General features: G+C 41.5%; 1 protein-coding gene across 2 annotated transcripts in view; it reads right to left on the reverse strand.

Annotated features, from left to right (window-relative positions):
- The window catches only part of LOC126483925 (BRISC and BRCA1-A complex member 2-like), a 56253-nt gene extending 40692 nt beyond the window's left edge, over positions 1 to 15561 (reverse strand). The window contains exons 1-2 of one of the 2 annotated variants that reach the window (XM_050107212.1): positions 15454 to 15561; positions 8193 to 8506 (exon numbers count right to left, since the gene is read on the reverse strand). In XM_050107212.1, the coding sequence (XP_049963169.1) occupies positions 8193 to 8483 (291 nt within the window). In that variant the 5' untranslated portion in view covers positions 8484 to 8506; positions 15454 to 15561. The other variant, XM_050107204.1, reaches the window with a different exon arrangement.
- Between the last annotated feature and the right edge of the window lie 11220 nt (positions 15562 to 26781).

The following is a 26781-nucleotide window of genomic DNA, read 5'->3' on the forward strand; positions in this document are numbered from 1 at the left end:
AAACGAAACGCCGAGGGCGCCACCGAACCATAAGGCGGGATTGAACAAGAGCTCTGTAGAGCTGCACCAGTGTAGAGCAATATGCACCTCAGTTGGTGTTGCTCAGGCAGCGGAAGCCACTGAGGTGCTGCCAGCATTTCCACTTAAGCTGACGAAGGTGATGTAGCCAAGTCAATCAGGTACTGAAAACAAGTCCTAAGAATCAATATACCTCCAGTGAGAGGATCGTCAGTAAGATAAAGTCCTGGTTCCGGACGAACGGTACAACGCTGACAGAAATGCATGACACATGACTTCGCGGTTGAAAACTGGAAGCCGTGGGCTAGAGCCCATGACTCCGCCTTGTGAATGGCTCCCTGTAGGCACCGCTCAGCAACACCAGTACTGGAGGAGCAGTACGAAATGCAGAAGTCATCCGCATACAGAGAAGGTGAGACGGATGGCCCTATAGCTGCTGCTAGGCCATTAATGGCCACTAAAAATAGAGATACACTCAATACGGAGCCTGCGGGACTCCATTCTCCTGGATATGGATGGAACTACGGGAGGCACCACCTTGGACACGGAAAATACGAAATAACTGGAAATTAGGGATAAAAATCGGGAGTGGGCCCCAGAGAGCCCACTCGTATAATGTGCAAGGCTATGATGTCACCAGGTTGTGTCATACGCTTTTCGTAAATATAAAAAAAGATGGCAACCAGGTGTTGGCATCTGGAAATGGCTGTGTGGATGGCAGACTCGAGGGACACAAGATTATTAGTGGTAAAGCGACCCTGGCGGAAGCCGCCCTAACGTGGAGCCAGTAGGACACGTGACTCCAGGATCAAACCCAATCACCGATACACCATGCGCTGCAGCAGCTTACAAACATTGGTGAGGCTGATGGGCCAATAGCTATCTACATCGAGCTGGTTTTTACTGGGTTTGAGCACCAGAATGATGGTGCTCTCCCGCCACTGGGATGGAAAGACGCTGTCGCACCAGATCCGGTTGAAGATGATGAGGAGATTTCGCTTGTAGTCAGATGAGAGATGTTTAATCATCTGGCTGTGGATCCAATCTGACCCATGAGCTGTGTTGGGGCAATGTGTCAGGGCACTGAGGAGCTCCCACTCTGTAAATGGGGTGTTATAGGATTCCCTGTGGTGTGTAGTGAACAAAATCACTTTCCCTTCCAGCCGTCATCTGAGAGTGCAAAAGGCTGAAGGGGTAATTCTCTGATGCAGAGGCTTGTGCATAGTGCTCGGCAATCGCTTTTATGTCAGTAGATAACCCACCATTTATGTTAACACCTGGAACACCTGTTGGGGTGGTACCCAAAAACACGTTAGATCTTTGCTCAGACTTGGGAAGCTGACGTATGGCACCCAATGGTCGAGACATATCTCTCCCAACACTCCTGCCTCCATCATTTAATAAGATGGTGAATACGGGCACGGAGCTGTTTAAAGGCTATGAGGTCATCCAGGGACGGGTGCTGCTTATGCCACTATAGAGCTCACCTACGTTCCTTAATTGCTTCCAGCGACCACCAAGGGGCTGCCTTTCACCGCGGGCACCCTAAAGAGCTAGGGATCGTGTTTTCTGCCGCAGAAACGATAGTTGTCATCTGCTCAACCATCACATCGATGTTACTGTGTGGTGGAGACTCAATGGTGACAGCAGAGGTGAAAGTTTCCCAGTTGGCCTTGCTTAAAGCCCATCTGGGCAGGCACCCATGGGCCTGACACTGGGGCAGCGACAGGAAGATGGGGAAGTGATCACTACCACACAGGTAGCCATGTGCCATATGCTCTCCAGTGGATACCGTATTTACTAGAATCTAAGCCGCACTTTTTTTTCTGGTTTTTGTAGTCCAAAAAACCGCCTGCGGCTTAGAATCGAGTGCAAAGTAAGCGGAAGTTCTGAAAAATGTTGGTAGGTCGTCGAATATACGTAGCGCTACGCAGGCATGAGGCATGCTTCGCAGGCACAAAGACAAATACTGGCACCAAAACCTCTGCGTCAGTAAATAAATAAAAAACAGGTGGAAGACGAGCTTTTTTTTCTCCGCCCCGAGTTTCGACCATTGCATTTTCATACATTATCCAACGAAGTAAATACAAATTCTGTATTGTTCCTCTTCGAACGTAGCAGCATTTCAATGTACTACGAAAATGCGACTGGCAAGACTGTTTGGGATATTTGTCAATATGGCCAACTCTGCTTTCTGAATTTTTTCCTAACTGTGAGAAGAAATGGTTGCTAATAGGAACTTTTATGAATTGTGAATCACATGCAGTATTCTCTTCACCATAAGAATAATACGAATATAAACATTTTGCCATGGATTCTTTCGTGTTTGCTGCTATCTCATTTAAATCCTGTCCGCCTAATAAACTACGAAACTAGAGTGAGACAACAGCAGACGCGGAAGAATATACATACCATGTCATGTTTATATTCGTATTATTCTTATGCCTAATAGTGATACAGCCAAAAATGAAGCACGGCAATTGACTAGAGTTTTAAATCCAAGCTGACTCTAATTTCTGTGCACAATGTAATGTACTAAAGAGGCGTCTGCAAAGATTTTCAAACGGAAAATTTTTTCGCTAAATTCTCGTTCAGAGCATCTTCTATCATACGCAGTCTATTATTTGATTCTTGTTGATCATTATCAAAGAAAGCAGCAGTGTAAGCAGCAACGAATAGCAGTCTCATGCCATTGTTTCACTAATGAGACGATTCCTCTCTTTGTTTTTTTTTAATTGTAAGCGGCGGTAGCGTGCACAAAAGCAAGCCATGCCGCGAGCAGCGACAGGCCGTAAACCCTCATTTTCAGAATGCGACAAACAATGCATGACACAATACAGTAATGCATTTTCAGCTTTGAGTGACGGAAACACCTATAACAAAGAGAATTGCACTTGTCAGATCAAAGAAAAATAGCAATCAATTCAAACCAAACGAAGCACGTGAGAAAGGAAGGGTACCCGTATAAATACGGACGGAGCGCCTGACGCATAACAACGGCTACCTGGTAAAGCTTAACTGCTAAGCTTACGACTCAAACCAAACTACTACAGCTGTATCGTCATTCATTCAACCTAAATTGTGTATCATATTACAATGGACGAAGTTTGTTTCGATTTGGAAGTGCGGCCTAAAACTTTTCTCCCCCCTTGAATTTCAAGTCTCAGATTTCAGGTGCGGCTTAGATTCGGGAAAATTTTTTTCCCTCGATTTCGAGTCTCATTTTTCAGGTGCAGCTTAGATTCGAGTGCGGCTTAAATTCGAGTAAATACGGTATATGAGAGAAGGCCAGGACTGCAAACAGAGAGATCAATGGCTGAATATGTGCCATGCTGAAATGTGTGGAGGCGCGCCTGTATTTCAGAAGCAGAGGTCGAGCAGTGACATCTCTGCCTCGGCCAGTAAGCACGGTGCCACCCCCCAAGGGGTTAAGAGCTATAAAATCTCCCAAAAGTAGGAAAGATTTAGGGAGTTGATCAATCAGTGCAGCCAATGCATTCAGTGGTACTGCACTATCTAGAGGAAGATATACATTGCAGACAGTTATTTCCTGCATTTTCCTTATCCTGACAGAAACAGCTTCAAGAGGAGTTTGAAGGGGCACAGGTTCACTGCATACTGAGTTCAAGACATAGACGCAAACTCCATTTGACACTCGATTATAGTCGCTATGGTTCCTGTAATATCCCTTATAGCCACGGAGGACAGGGATCCGCATTGCTGGGAACCAGGTTTCCTGGAGGGCAATACAGATAGCAGTTTTAAAGCTTAACTGTTGCCATAACTCAGCCAAGCGGTGGAAAAAACCGCTCAATTCCACTGGAGGATGACGTGATCGTAAGACTGGGAAGGCATGGAACGTTCAATTAGGCAGTTTACGCCTCAGGGTCACCTGCTGCTACTGATTTAGTTCCTGAGCCGCCTGTATCCATGGTGTCTGAGGACCCAGCGAGATCTAGGTCCTCAGTGGACACCAGAATCTCATCCTCAGAAGCAAAGCTTGTAGGTAGCGGTGGTGTGGGTTCCCCCACAAGTCCCTTGGTCTTGGGGGTCTTCTTTTTGGATTTCTCTCGCTGCTCCTTGGGTTTCTCTGGCTGGGAGGGCTTGGACTGATTCAGTCTCTGGGACTGAGGATGATCATGAAGCCCTGCAATCAGCTACTTTTGGACACTTCAGCCACTGGCGGGAGTTATCTTTCCCACTAGCAGAAACCTGGCAAGTGGGGACTGGGGTCTCCGATGGTTGGTGGGGTCACTGCTCCCGAGGTAGTTGGTGTGGGAGCAACAGTGAGGGAAGTGCCCCCCCCCCCCCCCCCCCCATCAAGGGGGCAGGAGAGCCGACTGGAATTTGCAGAACGGATGGGGCTACAACTGTTCTCGTAGCGGCAGCATAAGAGGAGGTCATAGCCACAGGATGTGAACACTCAAATTTCCTCTTAGACTCAGTGTAGGTCCGTCAGTACAGGGTCTTGCATTCCGTGGTTTTCCTTTTACGCTGTAAAATCCTGCAGTCTGGCAAGCAAGGGGAATGATGCTCTCCGCAGCTGATACAGATGGGAGAGGTATATATGGGTTTACATCACAGCGGTAGACTATCACCTTGACCTTCTCGGGCCATGTGTCACCCTCGAAGGCCAAGATGAAGGCACCGGTGGCAACCTGATTATCCCTCAGATCCCGAAGGACGTGCTGGACAAAATGAACGCCTCGTCGCTCTAAGTTGGAGTGCGGCTCATTGTCAGAATGCAAAAGAAGGTCACTGTGGAATATAATACCCTGGTCCATATTTAAGCTCTCATGGGGCGTGATGGTAACGGAAACAGCCCCCAACTTGCCACAAGCGAGTAATGCCTGTGACTTGGCAGAGGATGCTGTTTTTATCAAGACTGACCCCTGACTGCATTTTGGACAAGTCCTCCACCTCACCAAGCTTGTCCTCTAAATGCTCTACAAAAAACTGTGACTTCATCAAAACAAAGGAGTCCCCATCAGTTCTAATACATACAAGGTACCAGGGTGAATAAGGTTCGCTGCCATGCTTAGCCTGGCATTCCTCCCATGGTGTGGCCAGGGAGGGGAATGATTTATGATCAAACTTCCTTGCACTGTACTACGACTTAGAGAACACTTCGAGACTGCTGGTGTTTGATTGCCAGCAAGTGATGACGTGGTACACTTCATCGCGTCATCCAGCCTGATGCCGCCCACTCCAACCAGGGGCCCTCCCCATGGGCGCCACCCAGACGCAGCAAAGGCCACCTCGTAGGATGGCCATTGCTGGGAGTCCCAATGCCCAGAGTGACGGGCATCTACTCCTTGGCATACATGGGGAGTTAATGGCACAGGCATCAGCAGAGCAATCTCCGTGTTGTCAGGGGGCTACAACCAACAGTGTACATGGCGGCCACACCATAACGGATTGGCTAACATGCCGGATATGAAGTGCAAACAAGTCCATGGTCACTGTCGGCGTAGAAAGTGACACTGCATAGTGCATAGTGGAAAACACACCCAGGAAGGTGTCCTCGCCCAAGAGATGGAGAATGAGCGGGACTGCAATGCGACGACGAGTAAGTGGGCTGCAGATCTCAAGGCACGATGGATATGATGCACCACGTAAGGCGCCCTTCCCCAATTGGCTCACTCTTCGGAAAAATTTTGAAGAATGGAGGTCAAACCCTAAATGGGACCATAACAAAAAGCCAAACTATGAGAGACTCCTTTTAGTCGCCTCTTATGACAGGCAGGAATACTTCGAGCCTATTCTTACCCCCAAACCTTCAGGGGAGACAGAAGAGGGCACTGAACACATCTGCAGTACGAAAATGTTTGTAGACGGACCTAGGGAATGAACTCAAATATAAACTACTTAGAAGTTCATGAGCATAATGCAAGATCGAGCAATAAGTCACTACACCTAAATCTATACTCCAAAAGCCACATTACAATGTGTGACAGAGGATACTCTGGCTACCATCACTCCCCTCATTTCCCATTCCACTTGTGAAGGAGGAACTGGTTTGCTAAAATTCCATTAAGAGCTCTAATTTTACATTTGTTAACATATCATATATGAGAGAGGAAGTTATGTGACTCTTCTTGGAACATAAGCTCTCATTATGTTAGTAATTAACCTCTCTGTGAAAGAAAATGCCTTTTGCATCGTCTGCCACTGCAGTCTGATATGCTTCTACATGATGCTCCTTCATTAAAAAACAAAAAAAGGGAAGAAATGTAGCACTCTCATTAGGATATTCTCTATTAATTCTACCCACTCCAAGTCCCATACTGATAATCCTAAGACATGAAGAGATACTAAAAAAAAAAAAAAAAAAAAAAAAATTAAAAAAAAAAAAGACACTCATCACAAGGAGGGGTGGCCTGTGTGACACCTGCCTTTGCATCAAGGAACTGTTCGACAGGGGGGAGGGAGGGCAGAGGAAGACTAGAACACACAATACAGATTATAGGGTCTATTAGTTGCACTTGTTATACACTGATCTGCCAAAAAATAACGGCCATCTGTTTAACCCTTTTGGATCCACTGTCGGACTACATCTGACATTACAATTTTCCACTACAGCTCCAATGTCATACATGTTTTCTTTATTGTAAAATAAATAAGAGTTGGGCAGAACGTGGTGCAGAAGAAAAATTGGATTGGATGGGGCAAACAGCATGTTGGCCAACTCTGAAACACAATACAGCAATGACTCTAAATTTGGCAAGTCCTTGGCAGATTTGCAAAGATACATGTTACCAGATATCTACATGCAGATCCAGCAAATTATGGGCCAGTGATATCTGGGCAAAGAGCTGACATCCGATAGCGTCCATGATGTGACACATCAGGTGAATTTAGTGGCCAAGATATCTACAAGAGTGCACTATTGTGCTACTCAAACCACTGTAGCATGATTCTAACCTCTTAACACAGAGTTCCTGCTGTAAGAAGCCATTACCATCAGGGAACACATCAAGCATGAAGTGGGATGCAGGTAGTCCACAATGATGTTCACTTAGCCCACAGCTGTCGTCGTGCCTTTGATAAATATCACAGGTACCATGGATGCTTGGGCAAATGTCCCTCATAGCATAATACTTCCCACTCTGGCTTGCTTCCTCAGCACAGTGCTTCTTTCGAACAGCTGTTCAGCTGGACAACAGCATATTCAGACACAACAATCAGTATGGTCTAACAAAAAATGTGATTTATTTGACCAAACACATTTCCATTGATCCACAGTTCACTCTCAACCATCCCATACCCACTGTAATCTTAACTGATGTCACCTGTAGCAGTACACCACATTCAGCATGTGTGGAGCAGTGTGCTCAAACACTTACGCCTGCACCAGCATCGAATCTGTTGGCAAATTGGCCACACATCACTATCCTGCTTTACAGAGCTGGCAAGCGTCCAACCTTCACATTCTGTGATGATGCACAGACATCCAACACCTTGCCACCTGCTTGCAGTTTCCTCATCCGTCACAACTTTCCATAGATGCTCACAACAGTAGCATGTGAATAACTGAAGAGCTTTGCCACACAATCTGCCCTTTGTTAGTCACTTATGGCAATATATTTCCCAATTTGGAGCCCATATCATGGGTAGAATGATTCCCCATTTCTCTCTTCTCCACTTATATATTTTCCTTACCATGTTGCATGCCCACAAAAATTCTCAGGTAGCATACAGTCTAGGGGTGGGCAGTGTTCACAGAGTTTTGACTCATCAGTGTGTAGAAGAAACGTAAGCGCATGATATAAAAAGAAGGAATACACCAGCAACCCAGTGGAAAAACTGAACCATACAATCATCTGCAGCAAGACAATTTCAAAGAGCAAATTCAGTCTCTTAGCCTAAAGTGAAATGCGTACACTGATAGAATGAGACAGCCACATGTAGGAAGCCTGTTTACATTGGAAACTTGCAAAGAACAGAATAAACAATTACCAATAAACAAATAGTACTTAAGATGAGCACTGCACAGGTAACAATTGCAGATACATAAAATTGCAACCTAATGAAACACAAACATATGTATTCCTTTATTTTACAAATAATTCCATCCAGGAATTTCCACTGCTGTTAATTCCTTTATTTCATAACAGATTAACAATACTTACTTTCTAAAGACATATATTACACACTTGATAGTGATGTTATACCTGATGTTTCCTGTAAATTTCTAGGAGTTCTGAGATGACATTAAGTAATGCTCTGGGATCACGCACATTCCAAGCTGCGAGACTTGGTAATGATTCTTCCAGAAACTCAATGTCAGGGTCAGCCAAGAAGGAGTCTTCATCAAAACAAAAATCTGGTGCAAAATGAGGTTTCTGGCTATTGAATACCACATTCCATGTAATTTTTTGCCCTGCATAAGGTATAACAAGCTTGAAGCGGTCAGCATTACCTTCAGCACTGTCTGTTGGTCTTCCAGATGATATGCCACTCATTTTGATATTGCCTGAGCCAATACCTGTTAAAAGAATTAAATTATTCTCATACTGTAATTGCTCATACACTGATAGTGTCATCCAAAATTGACACGAAGAAAATGGAAGTGCACATAAACACCCAAAGACCTACATAAAAACAAGAGGATTTAAGCATAATCCATTTCATAGGAGTTACATGATACATGACCAGTGTGTAACAATCAAGAAAGGACACTTGTGCATATACCTGACAATGAATGAATATTTACACTAAATAAATTTAATTCACTTCTAGTAACAGCAATGTTCCTAGTGAAACAAACTATACTTATGTACTGTATTTCAACTGTAGTGTTTGGTACCAGGTGCCAACTTTGACAACGCTGTGGTGTATGCAGTGTATCTGCAAGGTGTCAGGTGCAGATGGTATCATGCAGAAAAAGTGTTGTTGGATGTGGCACTCATGTGGCAAATGCCCAAGTAAGGTGTTGAGAGTGGGTTTTTTAAAGTTATTTTAATGTCTGTACTGTATATCAGTATATATCCTTCAGATAAATTGAACAGCACAATGCTGTATGAAGAAATGTGATCTACGATTTCTTTCCTACAAAAGTTTGGCATTCTTGCAGGCTGTGAAATTCGATAGGTATGACAAGAATACATGGCTGGCTTATGCCAATTCTGCCAGCACCAATACAGATTTCATGTAATGGTGCAGGGAACACAATTTGTGAAGATCAAGCAGATAGAGCACAGAGTTTGAAAATGTAAAGTTTACTATCCATGTTATTGTTAGAGTTGTTAACAATCTGCATATGGTTTTTTGCTCAAGAGACAGGTGTCAGTGAGTATCTGTTATTTTTATTCTTTTTTGCCAGAAGATTTGCTTTGACTTCATTAAGTATAGGGGCAGATAGGTGAACCTATGGTGGCTGTGAAAACAGGTAACTCTACGCATCAAAAGGTTAAGTACAAGACTGAAAAGAAAGCAATAGGTACTTGGGAGTGAGGAACCATTTCTTCTGTTATAGTTTTTACACTTTTGACTACTAGAACCATCTGAGTCCTTGCTGGATTAGTAGTGGTGTGGGCGTTCTATCATAGCTTCTGATTTATTTGTGTCATACAGGGAATGGGGAAAATGGTGTTTTGATAATTCGATAATTTGTCAAAGAGCAGATTTTAGAAATTATCAGACAGGGTCTTGCACTACAGTAGTATGGGTTCATGCAATGTAAGCTTTCACAACCATAATTTACTGCAGTCTGAGAGGTTACGCTCGCCAAGAAGAGGTTTTATCTGAAGATTACTACAGGCTACTGGAAGGGGAACTGTTAAATCTGCTTTGGGGAGGGAGAAAAGGCATTATTCTGCCATTCAGTCTTATTTAGATGATCACTGTTAAGGAAACAGTTTCAGCATTATTGTCATTTTCCGTGTTTTAGACCGAGTGGGAAAGATTTGTACATCAAAGGCTGTCTTTGACTTATGTGAGATGGTTGGAGTTCTTTGATGTAAGTTTTTAATTTTTCATTTTGGACTTCCGCACTGAAGATGGTGGCATACATTCTTTTTGTGGTGGCTGGGTGGGGAGGTGGGCACAGTGTTTTGGTTGGAGTGTTCAGGGGAGACTGGGATGTAATTGTTTCGAGCTATTCCAAACAGTATTATTTGTCTGTCTTAATTTATTTAAGTTCGTTTGCTTTTTTGCTGCAGGAAAATAGGAAATGTGTGAGGAGGAATTTTTTTTTTTTTTTTTTTCCATATGAGGACAATTAGTACCAGTTGGTTGGGGAAGTGCAGGTGGATAAGTGTGTTATTTGGCTGTGTTTATTTTTGTGTTATTTGGTATTGATATTGAAAGATTTTTAGGTTCTGCAGGTCTTAACTTTTTAACTGTGTGCTTTTTGTATGTACAAATGCTTTATTAAGTTTCTGAATGTGGAAAGCACCCAATTATCTGTTTTGAGTGTATCGCGGAGCTCAGTTTAGCTTTATATAGTAAGTGGAGGTATCAATACCAGTTTTACTTAGAAACTGGTATAATATTTTGTTTAACTGCAAATATTGTAGCTTCGTGATTGGTAGGAAGCAAGATATTTAGTTTACTCATATGAATACAGTGAAGACAGAAAGGAATTTCTTATTGTGGCCTATTTACTTCTTTTAATCAATTTTTTATTTATTCTGTTTCATGACCTGTGAGTTTCATTAGTCTCTCCTCACCGAAACTCTCAACTACCTGTAGGTCTCCTGGTACTTGCTTATTGGTTTTTAAGCCATTTAGATAATTTTTTTGCAGAAAATTATAGTAGCCTAGTTGTTGAATGTGTATTATGAATGAAGCTGGCTTATCGGAAAGAGTCACTGTAGAAATGGGGAAAATAAACTGGAGGTTTAGGGATAACAGATTTTGTGTGGAGGAAGGAGGGGGCAGGGGAGGACGAATCTGGATGTACATTTAAGATGTGGAAAAATACAGAACTGTTAAACTACAGCGGTAAGTCAATTATTACCCGCAATTTAGTTATATTCTTGTTTATTTTGGTAGTACTGTCGTTTTACATTGATGACGCATCCTTTGTTTATTTGTTGTTATATCTTTGCAATTTTCAAGCTGCTTGGTTAGTTTCGTTATCGCTGTTGTGCTGTTAATCATGGCTGCTCCGCTGTCTATTTGCACCAAAGAACAGCAACGTTCAGTGATCTGTTTTTTGTGGTTGGAAGACGTATCAGAGGCCGAAATTCATCGAAGACTTTTGGTACAGTATGGGAACAGTGTTTTGCCACAACGGAGTGTCTACGAATGGATTGTTGCACAAGTGTTACGCACAACGAAGGAGTCTGACTACCATTTACCACCACAAATGAAGAAACCATTGAGTGTTCACATGAAATGATTCTCTTAGACAGACGATTAACCATTGACGAAGTGGCAGATCGTCTGCAAATTAGCTATGGTTCTGCCTATGAAATCATCCACAACAGACTTGGGTTTCACAAAGTTTGTGCAAGATGGGTCCCAAAACAACTGACACAGTTGCATACATAAACATGGACATCTCCAAAAAAACATTTGGATCGCTATGGTAAGGAAGGGGACAACTTCTGAGACAGGGCCATTACTGGTGACGAAATATGGCTCCATCATTACGGGCTGGAGAGTAAATGGCAGAGTATGGAATGGAAACACCCAAATTCACCGTACAAGAAAAAGTTCAAGACCTAACCGTCCGCAGGAGAACTGATGCTTAACGGTTTTTTTGGGACACACAAGATCCAGTATTGGAACATTATGGGGAAAGGGACACAAAAATAAACAGTGTACGTTACAGTGAGATGCTTACTGCCAGGCTAAAGTCTGCAATTCAAAGCAAACACCGAGGATTGCAGTCAAAAGGTGCTGTGTTGTTGCACGACAATGTTCGTCCACATACTGTTGCTCACACTGCTGAAACACTCCAGAAACTCAAATTTGAAGTACTGGCTCATCCTCCATATAGTCCCGATCTTGCCCCTTCTATCACTTGTTTGGTCCACTCAAACAGGCATTAAGGGGCTGTTGATTTGCGACGATTGCTGTTGATTTGGACGAAGCGATGCATTCCTGGCGCACAGCTCAACCGAGAACCTTCTTTTATGAGGGCATCAGGAAGCTTGTACAACGATGGACCAAGTGCATTGAAACGCAAGGAGAATATGTCAAAAAATTATGTTCTATTAAGTTTCCTATTTGATTACAATAAAATTTTATAACTACTTTGCGGATAATAATTGACTTGCCCTCATAATAATGTCAGCAACGTATAACAATGGGAATTTGTGATTAGAATAATACTTAAAATAAAGGCAAAGCAACCATTATGGCTGATTGATGTATGACACATAGAAATATGCAGCAGAAAACTATTTATATTAGCTTTTGAGCTCTTGCTCTTTCTCTAGTAGCAGTACAAATATTCACCACAGACCCAAATGTACATGCTCGTGGCTTTGGTGGCTCTGAGCACTATTGGGACTTAGTGGCTTTGGTGTTTATGTGTGTGCTTCTACTAGTGAAAGAGCAAGCTATGCACATCATCAGTCAGCTATAGGACATATAATGTCAATGCTATTACATTCTATGAATGCCTAAAAATTCCTGTAGAACTGAACAGTGTTTTTGCACTTATGCATAGCATACTGCAATAAGGCGAAGTGTTTTGGGGGATAGTAGTTAGGGTAAGAAATACTACTCCAGATGAGAACAATCAAATGGCGTCACACAGTGTTCCAGATTAGTACATTTCCAAAGAATTTATAATAATAATCCAGACATATATCTGCAGTTATGAAAGTATGTGTTTTCTGAAAGCACACCACGTTTTCTCAGTGTTACACAGTGGAGTTCATAAACATGGAACAAGAAGAAGAATCTCCATAAAGGGATAGGTACATGCAGAAAATTCTGCTCACTGTAGTGCATTACGTAATAAAATAAAAATAATGTTGGATTTATAAAAAATTCAAAAGGAAAAACAAAAATGTAAATTAGAAACAGCTTTTCCAACATTAACGGAGGATGTAAGGGAATGTTTGCTACGCGTCATCAGCTTTGACTAGTGACAGAGGACATGTAGAAAACACCGTAAACAACATGGCGAGTAAAGCACTTCGTTATTCGCAATCTTTTCAAATAGGCTAAGCTACAGATCTGTCTTTCACCGAAATTAGGTCTCCCCCCCCGCCCCCCAATTAGTGGTGTCTTCAACTAACAACAAAATTGTGAATACAGGCATGGAAAGATAAAATGACAGCTCATTACACCACCAGTGTAAGCCAAAGACTCGCATCAAACATCCCTCTTGACCCTTCAAGAATGCAAGAATCATCAATAGAAGCAGATTAGTTTGCTTCCTTAATTACAGTGTAGTGAAGAGATTACGTTAAAACAATTGTACTCGCAAAAATATAACAACACTATTAACTGGCATATATTTCTAAAATCCTAAATCACTGCATACAATGACACATCTGGATGCTAACAAACTGATTAATCATTATGATTGTGACATTGTCACCATCTTGAATTTAGAAGCATTAGATACACACAAAAAGACTGATGTTCTGGTATCAAGTGGTTCAGTATTTCAAGAAATTTTATAATTAGCGTACTGTAGATAGCGAACTTTTGAAATTTACTCAATGGCTGGTATATAAAAATGAAAGACTAAGAGGACAATGACATGCTTTGTGAATGGCACCTTCACAGTTCGGGTCTATCGTGCACCACTGCCATGGACATGGAATCTGCAAGTATTATATCCTTTAACTAGCCAATATTAAACTATAGCGAATGTGGTGAAATTCAAATGCCTTAACCTATATTACTCCAAAATTCAAGAACAACAACAAATTTAAGAGAAAGGTACAACATGAAAGCTCAATGTAATTTAGAAAAATTTGCTAAGACAATTATAACACTCCACACAGATCAACCTTTCTTTATGATAGGAAGGGAGATTCTAGATTAACACGCTATCAACATTTTGATCATTAGGGACTGAACACAAGCTTTGACTACAAATGGATGGGGTAGGAAATTGGCCGTGCCCTTTTCAAACAAACCAGCCCGGCATTTGCTGGGAAGATTTATGGAAATTGTGGAAAATCTAAATCTGGATGGCTCGATAGGGATTTTAACCGTCATTCTCCTGAATGCAAGTGCAATGTAACAATGGGAAAAATTTTGCAGGCTTCTGGAGAGCTACAATATAAACGCAGCATGTTAATAAGTCCTGTGTATAAGATATAAAATTAACCATTATTTAATTTCTAACTAAATTCTACAATACCACAGTACGTCAACTGCAACAAGTCACATAATTTAATAGACTGAAGACTAGCACAGCAATGATGTTACTACACGGATGTTCATTTCGGATAAATAATACTGTAATGAAACTGAGGAAAGTGACAATTTCATTTTATTGTTGGAAATTATTCCTACGTCCCCAAAACATGTATAAAAAAAGACTTTACAACCGGAAGTTAACAATCAATACGAAGCGGACTATCTTCGTGGCAGGGCGGATTATCTTCATTCTCGTATAAGAACATTTAAGGGTAAGTGTAGGATGACAAATTAGTAAGCTTACACACACACACACACACACACACACACACACACACACACACACACACACACACACACACAGTCCAGGAGGCAATTTCCTATTAATTAATCATTTTATCTAACACATTCTAACAACCACCACCATTCGCGCTTAAAAGTAATAGAGAAGTGTCTGCGTTCGTTACAAAAATTTAAAACCACTCTTTCAAACGACCGTGTGAATCTTGAAACCACTCTTTTAAACGATCGTGTGAATCTATCCTAGACCTCAGAATGTGCCTTCATCGTAAGATTTACTATCGGCGTACAATCTCAGCAGCAAACTAAATTTCCTGTTTTACAAGGCACAACTGACGTCAATTTGAGCAATGTCATGTAGCCTACAATCAAACGATTATGGGATTTTACCGGCGGCGCATTGCAGCTGTTACGGCCTTAACGCAGAATGCAACCAGACATGACGTTCACCTGTTGTGCACGAGTGCAGAGCGAAAAAATTGTGACACAAAAGACAAGGAAAGGACACTTCACAAATGTTAACGACATAGTAATTTTCTCCCGGAGGGCTAAAATCCATTCGGAATTCTGTAGAACTCTTACCAACTTTTTCACTGAGTACGACTTTGATCAATGGCTGAATGTCAGGGTGGAAATGCTGCAGAATATTTTCACCCATTTTAATTTACTAATACAATTGTCAACACAGTACACTAACACAATTGTCAAAGAACACCAACATAGTGCTGAAAACGAAGTTTCCGAAGTCACTTATCTCTATACATTTTCTCACTGTTTCCACTTTATCTACACACACAATAATACATCCCCACTTCACATTTTAAACAAATCAACACCACTCCCATTGTTTACTACCTCATGTAGCCGATACAAGCATCGCCAACATCACAAAACCAAACTGAACATTACTGGTTAACGTCAAAGTTGTTTAATACGTTCGACAGCAAGGAGACAACTACAATTTTTTTTTAGTGTAACGGACTTATGAAACCTCTTTGGCGTTCGATAGCCGTAGCATTTTAGCTGTACGTTTATTGCTAATTATCCTGTAGCAAATGGGTTACGAAATATCAAGACCACCTACAAGTTTGTAAATAATTCGTATTAGGGTACCGCTGAAAAACTTGGCCTAAGATTGCCGCAATCTTAGTTTCTGTGTTGTGGTCTGGTATATTGTAGGTGCTCGTGGAAATAATCAGAAGTAGGTTTCATTCATTAACAAAGAATAAATCAAAGCGGGTATTACACGACGATCGTCCACGAACGGTACTGGTCTAGCACGACAGCCAACTAGCGATAGAGGGGGTGAAACTACGCGCGCCAGGATAGAGAGCCGTCCTGGAATAGCAGGAATTCCCAAGCTATTTTACGGGGTCTCCAACAATGATGCTAAGTTGAACAATGAAATTTGCAAGAGCGAGTTGTTAGTCAACCGTCTATTATGTCAAGAAAAGTCTGAACCGTTTTGATGTGAACTGGATACAAATAACTATGACACAACCCCAACATCTTAAATCAGTCAGGCCAGAAACTTCTCTCCATCCGAAACCAAAATGGCGCTTCAGTGAATTTATAAGAAACGATTATCAGACATACATTTCAGTCAATGGATCAGTACCACAGAGGAAATTGTGATTACCTGTATGATTCACATCCTACTTAGACTGTGGCTTATTCGTCTCACAGTGCACATATAATTCTCCGGTCACATTTGAAAAATAACTTATTAAAAACTCTCCATAGGTGGCGAGAAATTTTTTACAGGTGGTCTGTAAACTGTGGGTGGATATCATTCGCTCTGTCCTTGACATTTCGATAAAGCCACACATGTCCCTGGGCTGTTCTAAATGGTGAGCATCTCACGGAGCTCATCGTTTGTGTGCTGGGTACAGTACGGGCTTGGTAACCTGCATTTCCTGAGCTGGGGAGTGGTAAGTGCCATCAGTCCTCAGTTACCATAAGCTCTAGACACACTTCAGTGACTACTGCATGGCAAACTGATGGGACGTTGGTTGTCAGGGAATAGATCGCAATGATGGTAAAAACTTTTACAACAAAAAAAACCTCAAAGTGTGGCACATGCTCTGTGCGGCTGGTCCCGGCAGAGATTCGAGTCCTCCCTCAGGCATTGGTGTGTGTGTTTGTCCTTTGGATAATTTAGGTTAAGTAGTGTGTAAGCTTAGGGACTGATGATCTTAGCAGTTAAGTCCCATAAGATTTCACACACATTTGAACATTTTTTGTGGCACATGCTGATGGGTGGATGGCTGCTGAGGTGGAACAGTCACTAGTGATCAACATCTGGGGATCCTGTCACACCTCAGTTGTATAGGCCTGATCAGGAAAGCGGGGTTAGCTGCTCAGGGGAACACTATGCCATCCACAACTACTCAAACAAGCAATCCCAATGGTTCAAGTCGTCCATTGGGTCCTAAAAACACCCATTGTACAAAGAGAGCTCAGGAGGGCTGGAACCCTGAAATCTATTAAGTGGCTATCTAATGGAATGTTACTAATAGAAGGAGCAACATCACGGAAAGCCACCAACATCCTGATGTAAGAGCTGTTGGGTCAGTATCCCATTGTAATTGAACTGTACTGTACCCTTAACTATAGTCAACGGCTAGTAACATGCAGTGACTTAATACTTATGGACGCTGTGGAGGTAGGAGGAGTGGTCTGACAAAAGGATCACTGAAGCGTGGAATGTAATGTGTTAAGTATACGGAGCATTGGAAGATGGAGAATCGTTTAGGCCTGCACTATTAGTTCATTTGCCAGTTTTGTCAGATTACGTTGAAGCTGTGATTATATGACTAAAAGTCAGACCATACATCCCTAACTCCATGAGATGTTTCACATGCCAGAGGCTATGTTTTGTTAAGTGTACTATGGCCACCCATGCGGAAGGAACTACATATATCTCCCATGATTTCTTTGCTTGGGTCGACATCCAGCATGGAGCAGAGAGTGTACAGCTTTCAAGGAAGAAAAGAAAATCTGGGAACTGAAGGTGATTAAGCACATGTCAAAAGCTGAAGTGAGAAGGTATACAAATCTCTTCATCCCCCAACCTTCACAACACCATTTGCTGCAGCACGCATTACGAAAAATGAAAAAGTAAGTGCTTCCACACAGATGTCATCAATGGATTCTGACACATAAAAACGCTCTTGCAAATGCACCTGCAGAAGTAAAATTTTGGAACCAACTGCTGCTGTATGATACCAAGTCCAACCTCAGCAGCTGATGTAGATACTTATTGCATTGCAAGCGAAATGATCGAACAGCAGTCTGCTTCAGCCTAAATTGGTATCATCAAGTCAAGTCATAAAGTCAAGAAGGCACAATCAAAGCAAGCTGACTATAAGATACACAAACACTCACTTGACGATGACTCGATCATACACATTGAGGGATGTTTAAATGAACCCTCAAGTCCTTTCAGTTATTCTCCTTCTGAAGCAGGTTCTTCTACAAGTGGAAAAGAAAGGAGAAGGCATGAACCTCAATGGTAAATTGCTCCTGTGCTACAATGGAGCATGAATGGGTTCAGAACACATGTGTGGGATTTGAAATTATTGGCACAGGAAAGACACTTGTGCATGTTTCTGTAGGAAACGAATTTAAATGGTGCTTACCACTCTACTTCCATTTCTCAGTTGCTGTCAAAGTGCACATTTCATTCCATGTTACACTTTGTAATGTGTATCTGCTGCCCAACAACATTCTGGATAGAGGTCCTTTCTGACCTGAATCACAACCCCCTCAACCATTACTACTAACAGGAGATTTTAATGCACATGCTTTCCTGTGGGGGTCTGTATCAACCAGCATCACGGAATGAGCTGTGAAAAGCCTCATTGTGTCATAAGAATTAGGCATTCTTAATTCTGGCAGGAGCAAACACTTGAGCACTGGAGTAGCGTCATTCTGCACCAAAGTCCTTGCTTTCTGTTCTCCCCTTACAGATGCTGCTCGATGGTAAGTGGTCGATGATTTGTATTCAAGTGACACTTCACTATCTGGATCTGCCTCTCAGATAGATCAGTCCATGAAAGGAAACTGCCATGGCAGATGTTTGGCAAACTGGGCACTGTACAGCCAAATGCCAAGATAGCTTCCAGAACTGGGTGGATCATATTATTGCAACATTCACCATGCTGCTGACGCCTCTATCCTAAAGTTCTCAGACCAGCCTCAAAGATGACATATCCCAGGGTGGAATGAGGAGTGCCACTCTGCCCATTGGGGTTAGACACATGGCCTTGCAAGAGTCAAAGCGCTAATCATCTGTTACATACATTGCAGTCTTCCATACCACGAAAACAAAGGTATGAAGGACAATCAAAGAGAGTGAGAAGACATTATGATAAGTGTTCCTGGACTCACCGAATCATTTCCAATAGCTCGTACAAGGTATATGAAGCCATACCTAGTAAATTTGTCAGAGGACCTGTAACTGATTTTCTGAAGCAGAGCTCTCTCCAGTCTACACCTGGAGTTATTGTACTAGCAATGGCAGAGTGCTGCAAGTTAATCACTGCCACTGAAAGCAAGGACCCAACTTTCCACTGCCATTGGGCATTAATGCAGAGAGAGGTTTGGAATTTCCATTATAGCAACACTGAGCTTGATTGCAAATTATTTCAGATCAAGGAGGCTGCACCAAGTAAGGATCAAATCCAGTGCAGCATGCTACACTGCATCAAACAGGAGGCAAAGAAAATCCTCCTATCAATTTTTAATAAAATTTAGTTGACTGTCGACTTACCTGACTCATGGAGGGATGTCATTTTAGTACACCTTCTGAGACCAGAGAAGGACTGCATGGCCCTCATTAGCTATGTAGGAAGCACACTAGAATGCTTGGTCAACCGGTGTTTGACTTGAGTCTTAGAATTGTAGGAACTACTTAGTACCTTTCAGTGTGGGCTTTGGAGATACTGTTCAACCCTCGACAACTTCACCCTGGTGGAGATGGAAATCCAACAGTCTTTCTCCTAAGGGGACAGCATCTCCTAGATATCTTCTTCGATACCGAGAAGGCCATCAACACTACTTGCAAGCTTAACAGCCTACGACAGTCCCACAAATGGAGCTTCTGAAGATGCAGATCCATATTCGTATGGTATCTCCTTTGCAGACTATTTCGTAGATAATGGGTTCGTGAAGCTCTTTCGATTTGAATATGTTTAGAAAATGGTGTCCCTCAGAATACTGCATGTTTTAAGCATTACTGGGTTTTCTATTGCGATTAATGGTATTATTCACATTTCATTAGAGGCTAACATGGTTACCACACCTGAAAACTATGAAGGCCAAAGGTCTAAAGGCATTTAACATTTAAAAATACCTCACCCACAGCTCATGAGGAGCAGACCAAACATGTGTGCTCTAGTTTTACCTAGTGTTTGCGTGATGCACAGTTTAGAGGTCAGCTAGGCCATCTTACCATTGATGATGTTCAGCAAGAAGGGATTCAGTTGGCAAGAGGAGCATATCAGACCCATCCAATTCCCTGCCTCTGTGTTGAGAAGGGTACGCTACCATGTGCCATCCAGCAGCAGACTCTAATGAACCAGAATGTATGCGGCTCACTCTTGACCCCACAGTCACCAGCATGTCACACCACTGCTCATCCTCCAGTTATGTGACTATTTAGAAATAGAATACGAGCAATAAGCCCATTCAAGATTTTTGTGAAGTGGGACCAAGTGGCCGACCGTATTTCCATCCTTCCTTGAGACTGCAGTTGTTCACTGCTTTGGTTAATATGGAGACCAAGAATTATCTTAGACTTATCAATGTACAAAATGAATTATACCTCAGACCTTCTTCTTAAATTGGTGTTTTACAGAATTTTAACTGAGCACTGTGACCATGTTGTAGTTTCCATTGAAGGGTGTAACCAGTGGAATTCCATTAGCTGTGCTGTGTTATTTCCAGAATTTTCTCTCAACATTTGCTTACCTAATACTACATTCACAGTGTATGGTGCTGAATCGTCTGAATTCTTGAGGATACTGGAATAGATTCAATGCAATCATGCTACCGAATTCCTCAGTTGCACCAACTTCCTAAGTGCAATTGAGGCTATCCATAACGTTTACCCTACAGAAAAATAATCAGTATCATCATTTCCCACTTACAGAGGTGGGACAAGGAGGTGTCTTGTGCAGGGTATCAGGGCATGTGGGAATGAATGGTAATGAAGCAGCAGATGAGCAGCTAAGAATGCCTGCTTGGAACATACAATTTCTCTATGTGCGCCTCTGTACATGCAGTTAACTTACTGATGAGACACAGGATCATGCATCTGTGGGAGGAGGAATGGTTAGGGATGAGGAACAACAAGCTGTGATTGGTGTAACAAACAATGTGGCCATGGCATTCCCCCTTCTGATAGCAATAGCAGGAGCAAGTACTCTTAATGTGCCTCCAAATAGGGCACTATTCTCTGTTGAATGGATTCCTCCTCCGACAAGAGGATCTAGCAGTATGTAGTTCTTGCAGTGTACAGATATCTGTACAGCAAAATTTAGCAGAATGTGTTTTATATAAAAGGAAATCCAGATGGATGCCAAATATCTTTGTACAAGCTGCAGTAGTTTATTGTTCTAGTAGCTGTTTCAACTGTAATTATATTTATTCAATACTGCTGTCTTTAGAGAGAGAATATATGCTGAAAACGGCTAAAGGACACTCCAGAAATCAGTGGGGCATGAAAGTTATTGCCTTGGTCACACTGACTGCTTCTGGTAATTGGTCATGCAAATATCTCCTTACCTGAAACACTAAGAGGCAAACTATGCAACATATGAAATGACAGAGTGAAGGATAATGTGTCAGTCACATCCACTGTGAATGCAGCTCTCTTAAGAACTATTCATGAAGCTCTATATTGACACATTTAATAGTATGCTTCAACCAAGGTTCATCCTGCTATTCAAAAGAGGACACGATTTTTGCACTAGTCTCAGATACCTTCTCAGCAATGCACCTGACATCATCTTCAATTGCATGATCAGGTTTGAAGTTTGCTCAGACACCTTGCTCTTAATACGTGATGATTAGATATTGTTAACATGAATCATCATCGCAATTTGGCAAGTCAGTTCTATAGGAAGGATGCCAAAAGTGGGAGAGTTATTATTTTTATTAAATCCAAAGCACAGGGTGGAGCAGAGGAAACGCATGACGAGAGGGGGTGGTGACCTTGTTGAATGTTAGCAGGCTGCCCATACAACGCAGTTTCAGTCGCTATGGAGTGTTGGAGCGTAGAACATCATGTGTTTATTGTCGAGCAATATTTTAGAAACAATGATACCGTAGTCTTTACAGTCAAAATTTTAGAGTTGGACATCCACATCTACATGATTACTCTGCAATTCACATTTAAGTGCTTGGCACAGGGTTCATCGAACCACAATCATACTATCTCTCTACCATTCCACTCCTGAACAGCGCGCGGGAAAAACGAACACATAAACCTTTCTGTTCAAGCTCTTGTTTCTCTTATTTTATTTTGATGATCATTCCTACCTATGTAGGTTGGACTCAACAAAATATTTTTGCATTCGGAAGAGAAAGTTTGTGACCGAAATTTCGTAAATAGATCTCGCCACGACGAAAAACGTCTTTGCTTTAATGACTTCCATCCCAACTCGCGTATCATATCTGCCACACTCTCTCCCCTATTACGTGATAATACAAAACGAGCTGCCCTTTTTTGCACCCTTTCGATGTCCTCTGTCAATCCCACCTGGTAAGGATCCCACACCGTGCAGCAATATTCTGACAGAGGACGAACGAGTGTAGTGTAAGCTGTCTCTTTAATGGACTTGTTGCATCTTCTAAGTGTCCTGCCAATGAAACGCAACCTTTGGCTCGCCTTCCCCACAATATTTTCTATGTGGTCTTTCCAACTGAAGTTGTTCGTAATTTTTACACCCAGGTACTTAGTTGAATTGACAGGCTTGAGAATTGTACTATTTATCTAGTAATCGAATTCCAACGGATTTCTTTTGGAACTCACGTGGATCACCTCACACTTTTCGTTATTTAGCGTCAACTGCCACCTGCCACACCATACAGCAATCTTTTCTAAATCGCTTTGCAACTGATACTGGTCTTCAGTTGACCTTACTAGACGATAAATTACAGCATCATCTGCGAACAACCTAAGAGAACTGCTCAGATTGTCACCCAGGTCATTTATATAGATCAGGAACAGCAGAGGTCCCAGGACGCTTCCCTGGGGAACACCTGATATCACTTCAGTTTTACTCGATGATTTGCCTTCTATTACTACGAACTGTGACCTTCCTGACAGGAAATCACGAATCAAGTCGCCCAACTGAGACGATACCCCATAGGACCGCAGTTTGATTATAAGTCACTTGTGAGGAACGGTGTCAAAAGCTTTCCAGAAATCTAGAAATACGGAATCAACTTGAGATCCCCTGTCAATAGCGGCCATTACTTCGTGCGAATAAAGAGCTAGCTGCGTTGCACAAGAACAATGTTTTCTGAAACCATGCTGATTATGTATCAATAGATCGTTCCCTTCAAGGTGATTCATAATGTTTGAGTACAGTATATGCTCCAAAACCCTACTGCAAACCGACGTCAATGATATAGGTCTGTAGTTCGATGGATTACTACCCTTCTTAAACACTGGTGCGACCTGCGCAATTTTCCAATCTGTAGGTACAGATCTATTGGTGCGCGAGCGGTTGTATATGATTTCTAAGTAGGGAGCTATTGTATCAGCGTAATCTGAAAGGAACCTAATCGGTATACAATCTGGACCTGGAGACTTGCCGTATCAAGCGATTTGAGTTGCTTCTAAGAAACTCACGCTAGCAGCTGTTCGTGTTTCAAATTCTGGAATATTCCATTCGTCTTCCCTGGTGAAAGAATTTCGGAAAACTGCGTTCAATAACTCCGCTTTAGCGGCATAGTCGTCGGGAACAGTACCAGCGACACTGCGCAGCGAAGCTATTGACTGCGTCTTGCCGCTTGTGTACTTTACATACGACCAGAATTTCTTCGGATTTTCTACCAAATTTCGAGACAATGTTTCGTTGTGGAACCTATTAAAGACATCTCGCATTGAAGTCCGTGCCAAATTTCACGCGTCTGTAAATTTTAGTCAATCTTGGGGATTTCTCGTTCTTCTGAATTTTGCATGCTTTTTCCGTTGCCTCTGCAACAACGTTCCGACCTGTTGTGTGTACCATGGGGGATCAGTTCCATCTCTTACCAGTTTATGAGGTATGAATCTCTCAATTGCTGTTGCTACTATATCTCTGAATTTGAGCCACATCTCGTCTACATTTGCATAGTCAATTCGGAAGGAATGGAGATTGTCTCTTAGGAAGGCTTCTAGTGACACTTTATCCGCGTTTTTAAATAAAATTATTTCGCGCTTGTTTCCGGTGGATTTGGAAGAAACGGTTTTGAGCCTAGTTACAACGACCTAGTAATCACTAATCCCTGTATCAGTCATGATCCTCTCTATTAGCTCTGGATTGTTTGTGGCTAAGAGGTCAGTGTGTTTTCGCATCCATTTACAGTTCGCGTGGGTTCGTGGACTAACTGCTTGAAATAATTTTCGGAGAAAGCATTTAGGACAATCTCGGAAGATGTTTGCTGCCTACCACCGGTTTTGAACAAGTATTTTTGCCAACATATCGAGGGAAGGTTGAAGTCCCCACCAACTATAATCGTATGAGTGGGGTATTTATATGATACGAGACTCAAATTTTCCCTGAACTCTTCAGCAACTATATTATAGGAGTCTGGGGGTCGGTAGAAGGAGCCAATTATTAACTTAGTTCGGCTGTTAAGTATAACCTCCACCCATAGCAATTCGCACGGAGTACCTACTCCCACTTCACTACAAGATCAACCACTACTGACAGACACAAACACTCCACCACCAATTCTGCCTAAACTATCTTTCTTGAACACCGTGTGAGACTTCGTAAAAATTTCTGCAGAACTTATTTCAGGCTTTAGCCAGCTTTCGAGGTGTAGTGGCTGATCGAAATACTGTACTCTGATGGGTTGCAGCATTTAGAAGTCCTAGATCTGTGATGAAAAAAAAGCCACCTGGTTTTGTTGCGTAATGGATGAAATTTTTACGGAAGATACAGATGCTGCGGTCTTCATGACTGATGAAGCACGTTTTCGTGTACACAGTTACGTCAATGTTCAAAATTGTCGGTATTGGGCGCTAGAGAACCCACATGAATTACATCAAAGACATCTCCTCAGTTTAAAAGTAACACTGTGGTGGTGCATTTCAAAGATGGGGATCGTTGGACCCTATTTTTTTGCAGAGGAAGGAACTGCATTTGCTGTGTCATTAGCGCGCTACATTAAAATGTTAAACAACTTTCTCCGTCCAAAATTTGAAAGGCGTCAAGTGAACTTGAGAGAAATATGTTTTCTGCAGGACGGTGCTACAGCTCACATGGTGAGAGCATCCATGGAAGAGGTTCGACAAATGTTCCCAGGACATGTTATTTCGAGTTATGGTGCTGTTTACTGGCCCTCTCGCTCATCCGATTTGTCGATATGCGACTTTTTTTTGTGGGGATATTTAAAATCAAAAGTCCACATGAACAACCCTCACACAATCGATGACCTGAAGAACTCGTCAGGAAACTGAAGCTGTGCCAAATGAAATTTTGGAGCGAGCCATGCGTAATTTTTGGGACAGGATCCAAATTCGTATCCAGCAAGAAGGACGTCACCTCCAAGACATTATTTTCCGAACATAAAAAAGTATGTATCATTCAAAATTGCATTAAAAATCTATCAGTTTATGCTTGTTTTTATTATTTTTATCAAACCTTTAAAATATTGTGTCCTGCCAAAGACGTAATGAGATACCATTTTCTTTTTCCATCGGAATATAAATGTTTAAAGATATAATTTAACCACTGAGTCAATGAACTACACTGCAAGTCAGCGAATATGTACGCCCAGGATAATGAGAGCAGCGTATCATTATCATCTGTATTTTGAGCTATATAAGAATGCGCTCTCATCTTTTCTTTCTCTTCTTTAATCGTGCACCTTTCCAACAGTATCTTACACTATCAGGCTCCTATTTTCTTCCATTTTGTCCAAATGAACTAAACTTGCATTCGTGCTGGGAATTTATTCAATCATTCTATTATTATAGCCAATTGCGAGTACTAATATGACCTTATTATGAATGCTTTATTCTTTTGCTCCAAAGTTGAGCTAATATTATTGTAATTTCCAAGTACGCCGGCGAAATACGGCACAATTCTTTGTAACGTTCAAAACTGTGAGAATTATTCACAAAATGTTAGATTTCTGTTATTTACTTCATTAAAAATAATTGTTTAATTTAACATTTCTGCTTTTATTTCCTAACAGCAGTCCCAAATTTCCAGTTTATAAATGTTACAGATATTTCTTTACTACATTTTTTTTCTTACGGCGCCAATGCAATACTCACGAGATTAAATCTAATTATTCTGAATTTCGCATGAGGTGAGAAGACAGAAATTTCCCTGAGATTACAAGAAACAGTAATTAACCGTTTTTCAGCATGCTGCTTGCCTACTGATCTTCACTTCAAGCAAAAAACGTAAAAAGAGTAAAATAAATTAAGAAGCAAAGTGATAATATTGTGCATTCAATAATGTTGTGTGCATTTTCTGATAAAAATTATAAAGTCAAAAAAGGTGGCATGTGTGTGAAATTTCTAATTCATTTATTTTTAATTAAGGATAAGAAGTGATACCTCTGATTATTCCACTTACTAATAGCTGTGTGTGAATATTTAAGTATTGAAGGTAACTAGTCTCATGTGTGTATTTAAATAATAGTGCAACAGAAAATTTATTTGGGATGCAGTAAGTTTGAAGAAATTTTACTTAATAGTCATTCAGTTACTGAGCTATTGGCAACATATGAATATATTATGAGCTTAGGTTACATCCATCTTAATTTACAATAGCCGAAGTGGATTTCCACAATCACACAATAATATTCATCCATATTTATAAAATATATCATAGTCAAAAAGATTCAGTATACAGTGTCTCAGTCATTCAATAGTGAAAAACATGCATTTCCTTTGCTCCACAATGTATAATATACAAGAAAATGTAAGGTTAGAAGCGTTGAGTATTG

Source organism: Schistocerca serialis, chromosome 1 (assembly GCF_023864345.2).
Source record: "Schistocerca serialis cubense isolate TAMUIC-IGC-003099 chromosome 1, iqSchSeri2.2, whole genome shotgun sequence".
Classification (NCBI taxonomy): Eukaryota; Metazoa; Arthropoda; class Insecta; order Orthoptera; family Acrididae; genus Schistocerca; species Schistocerca serialis.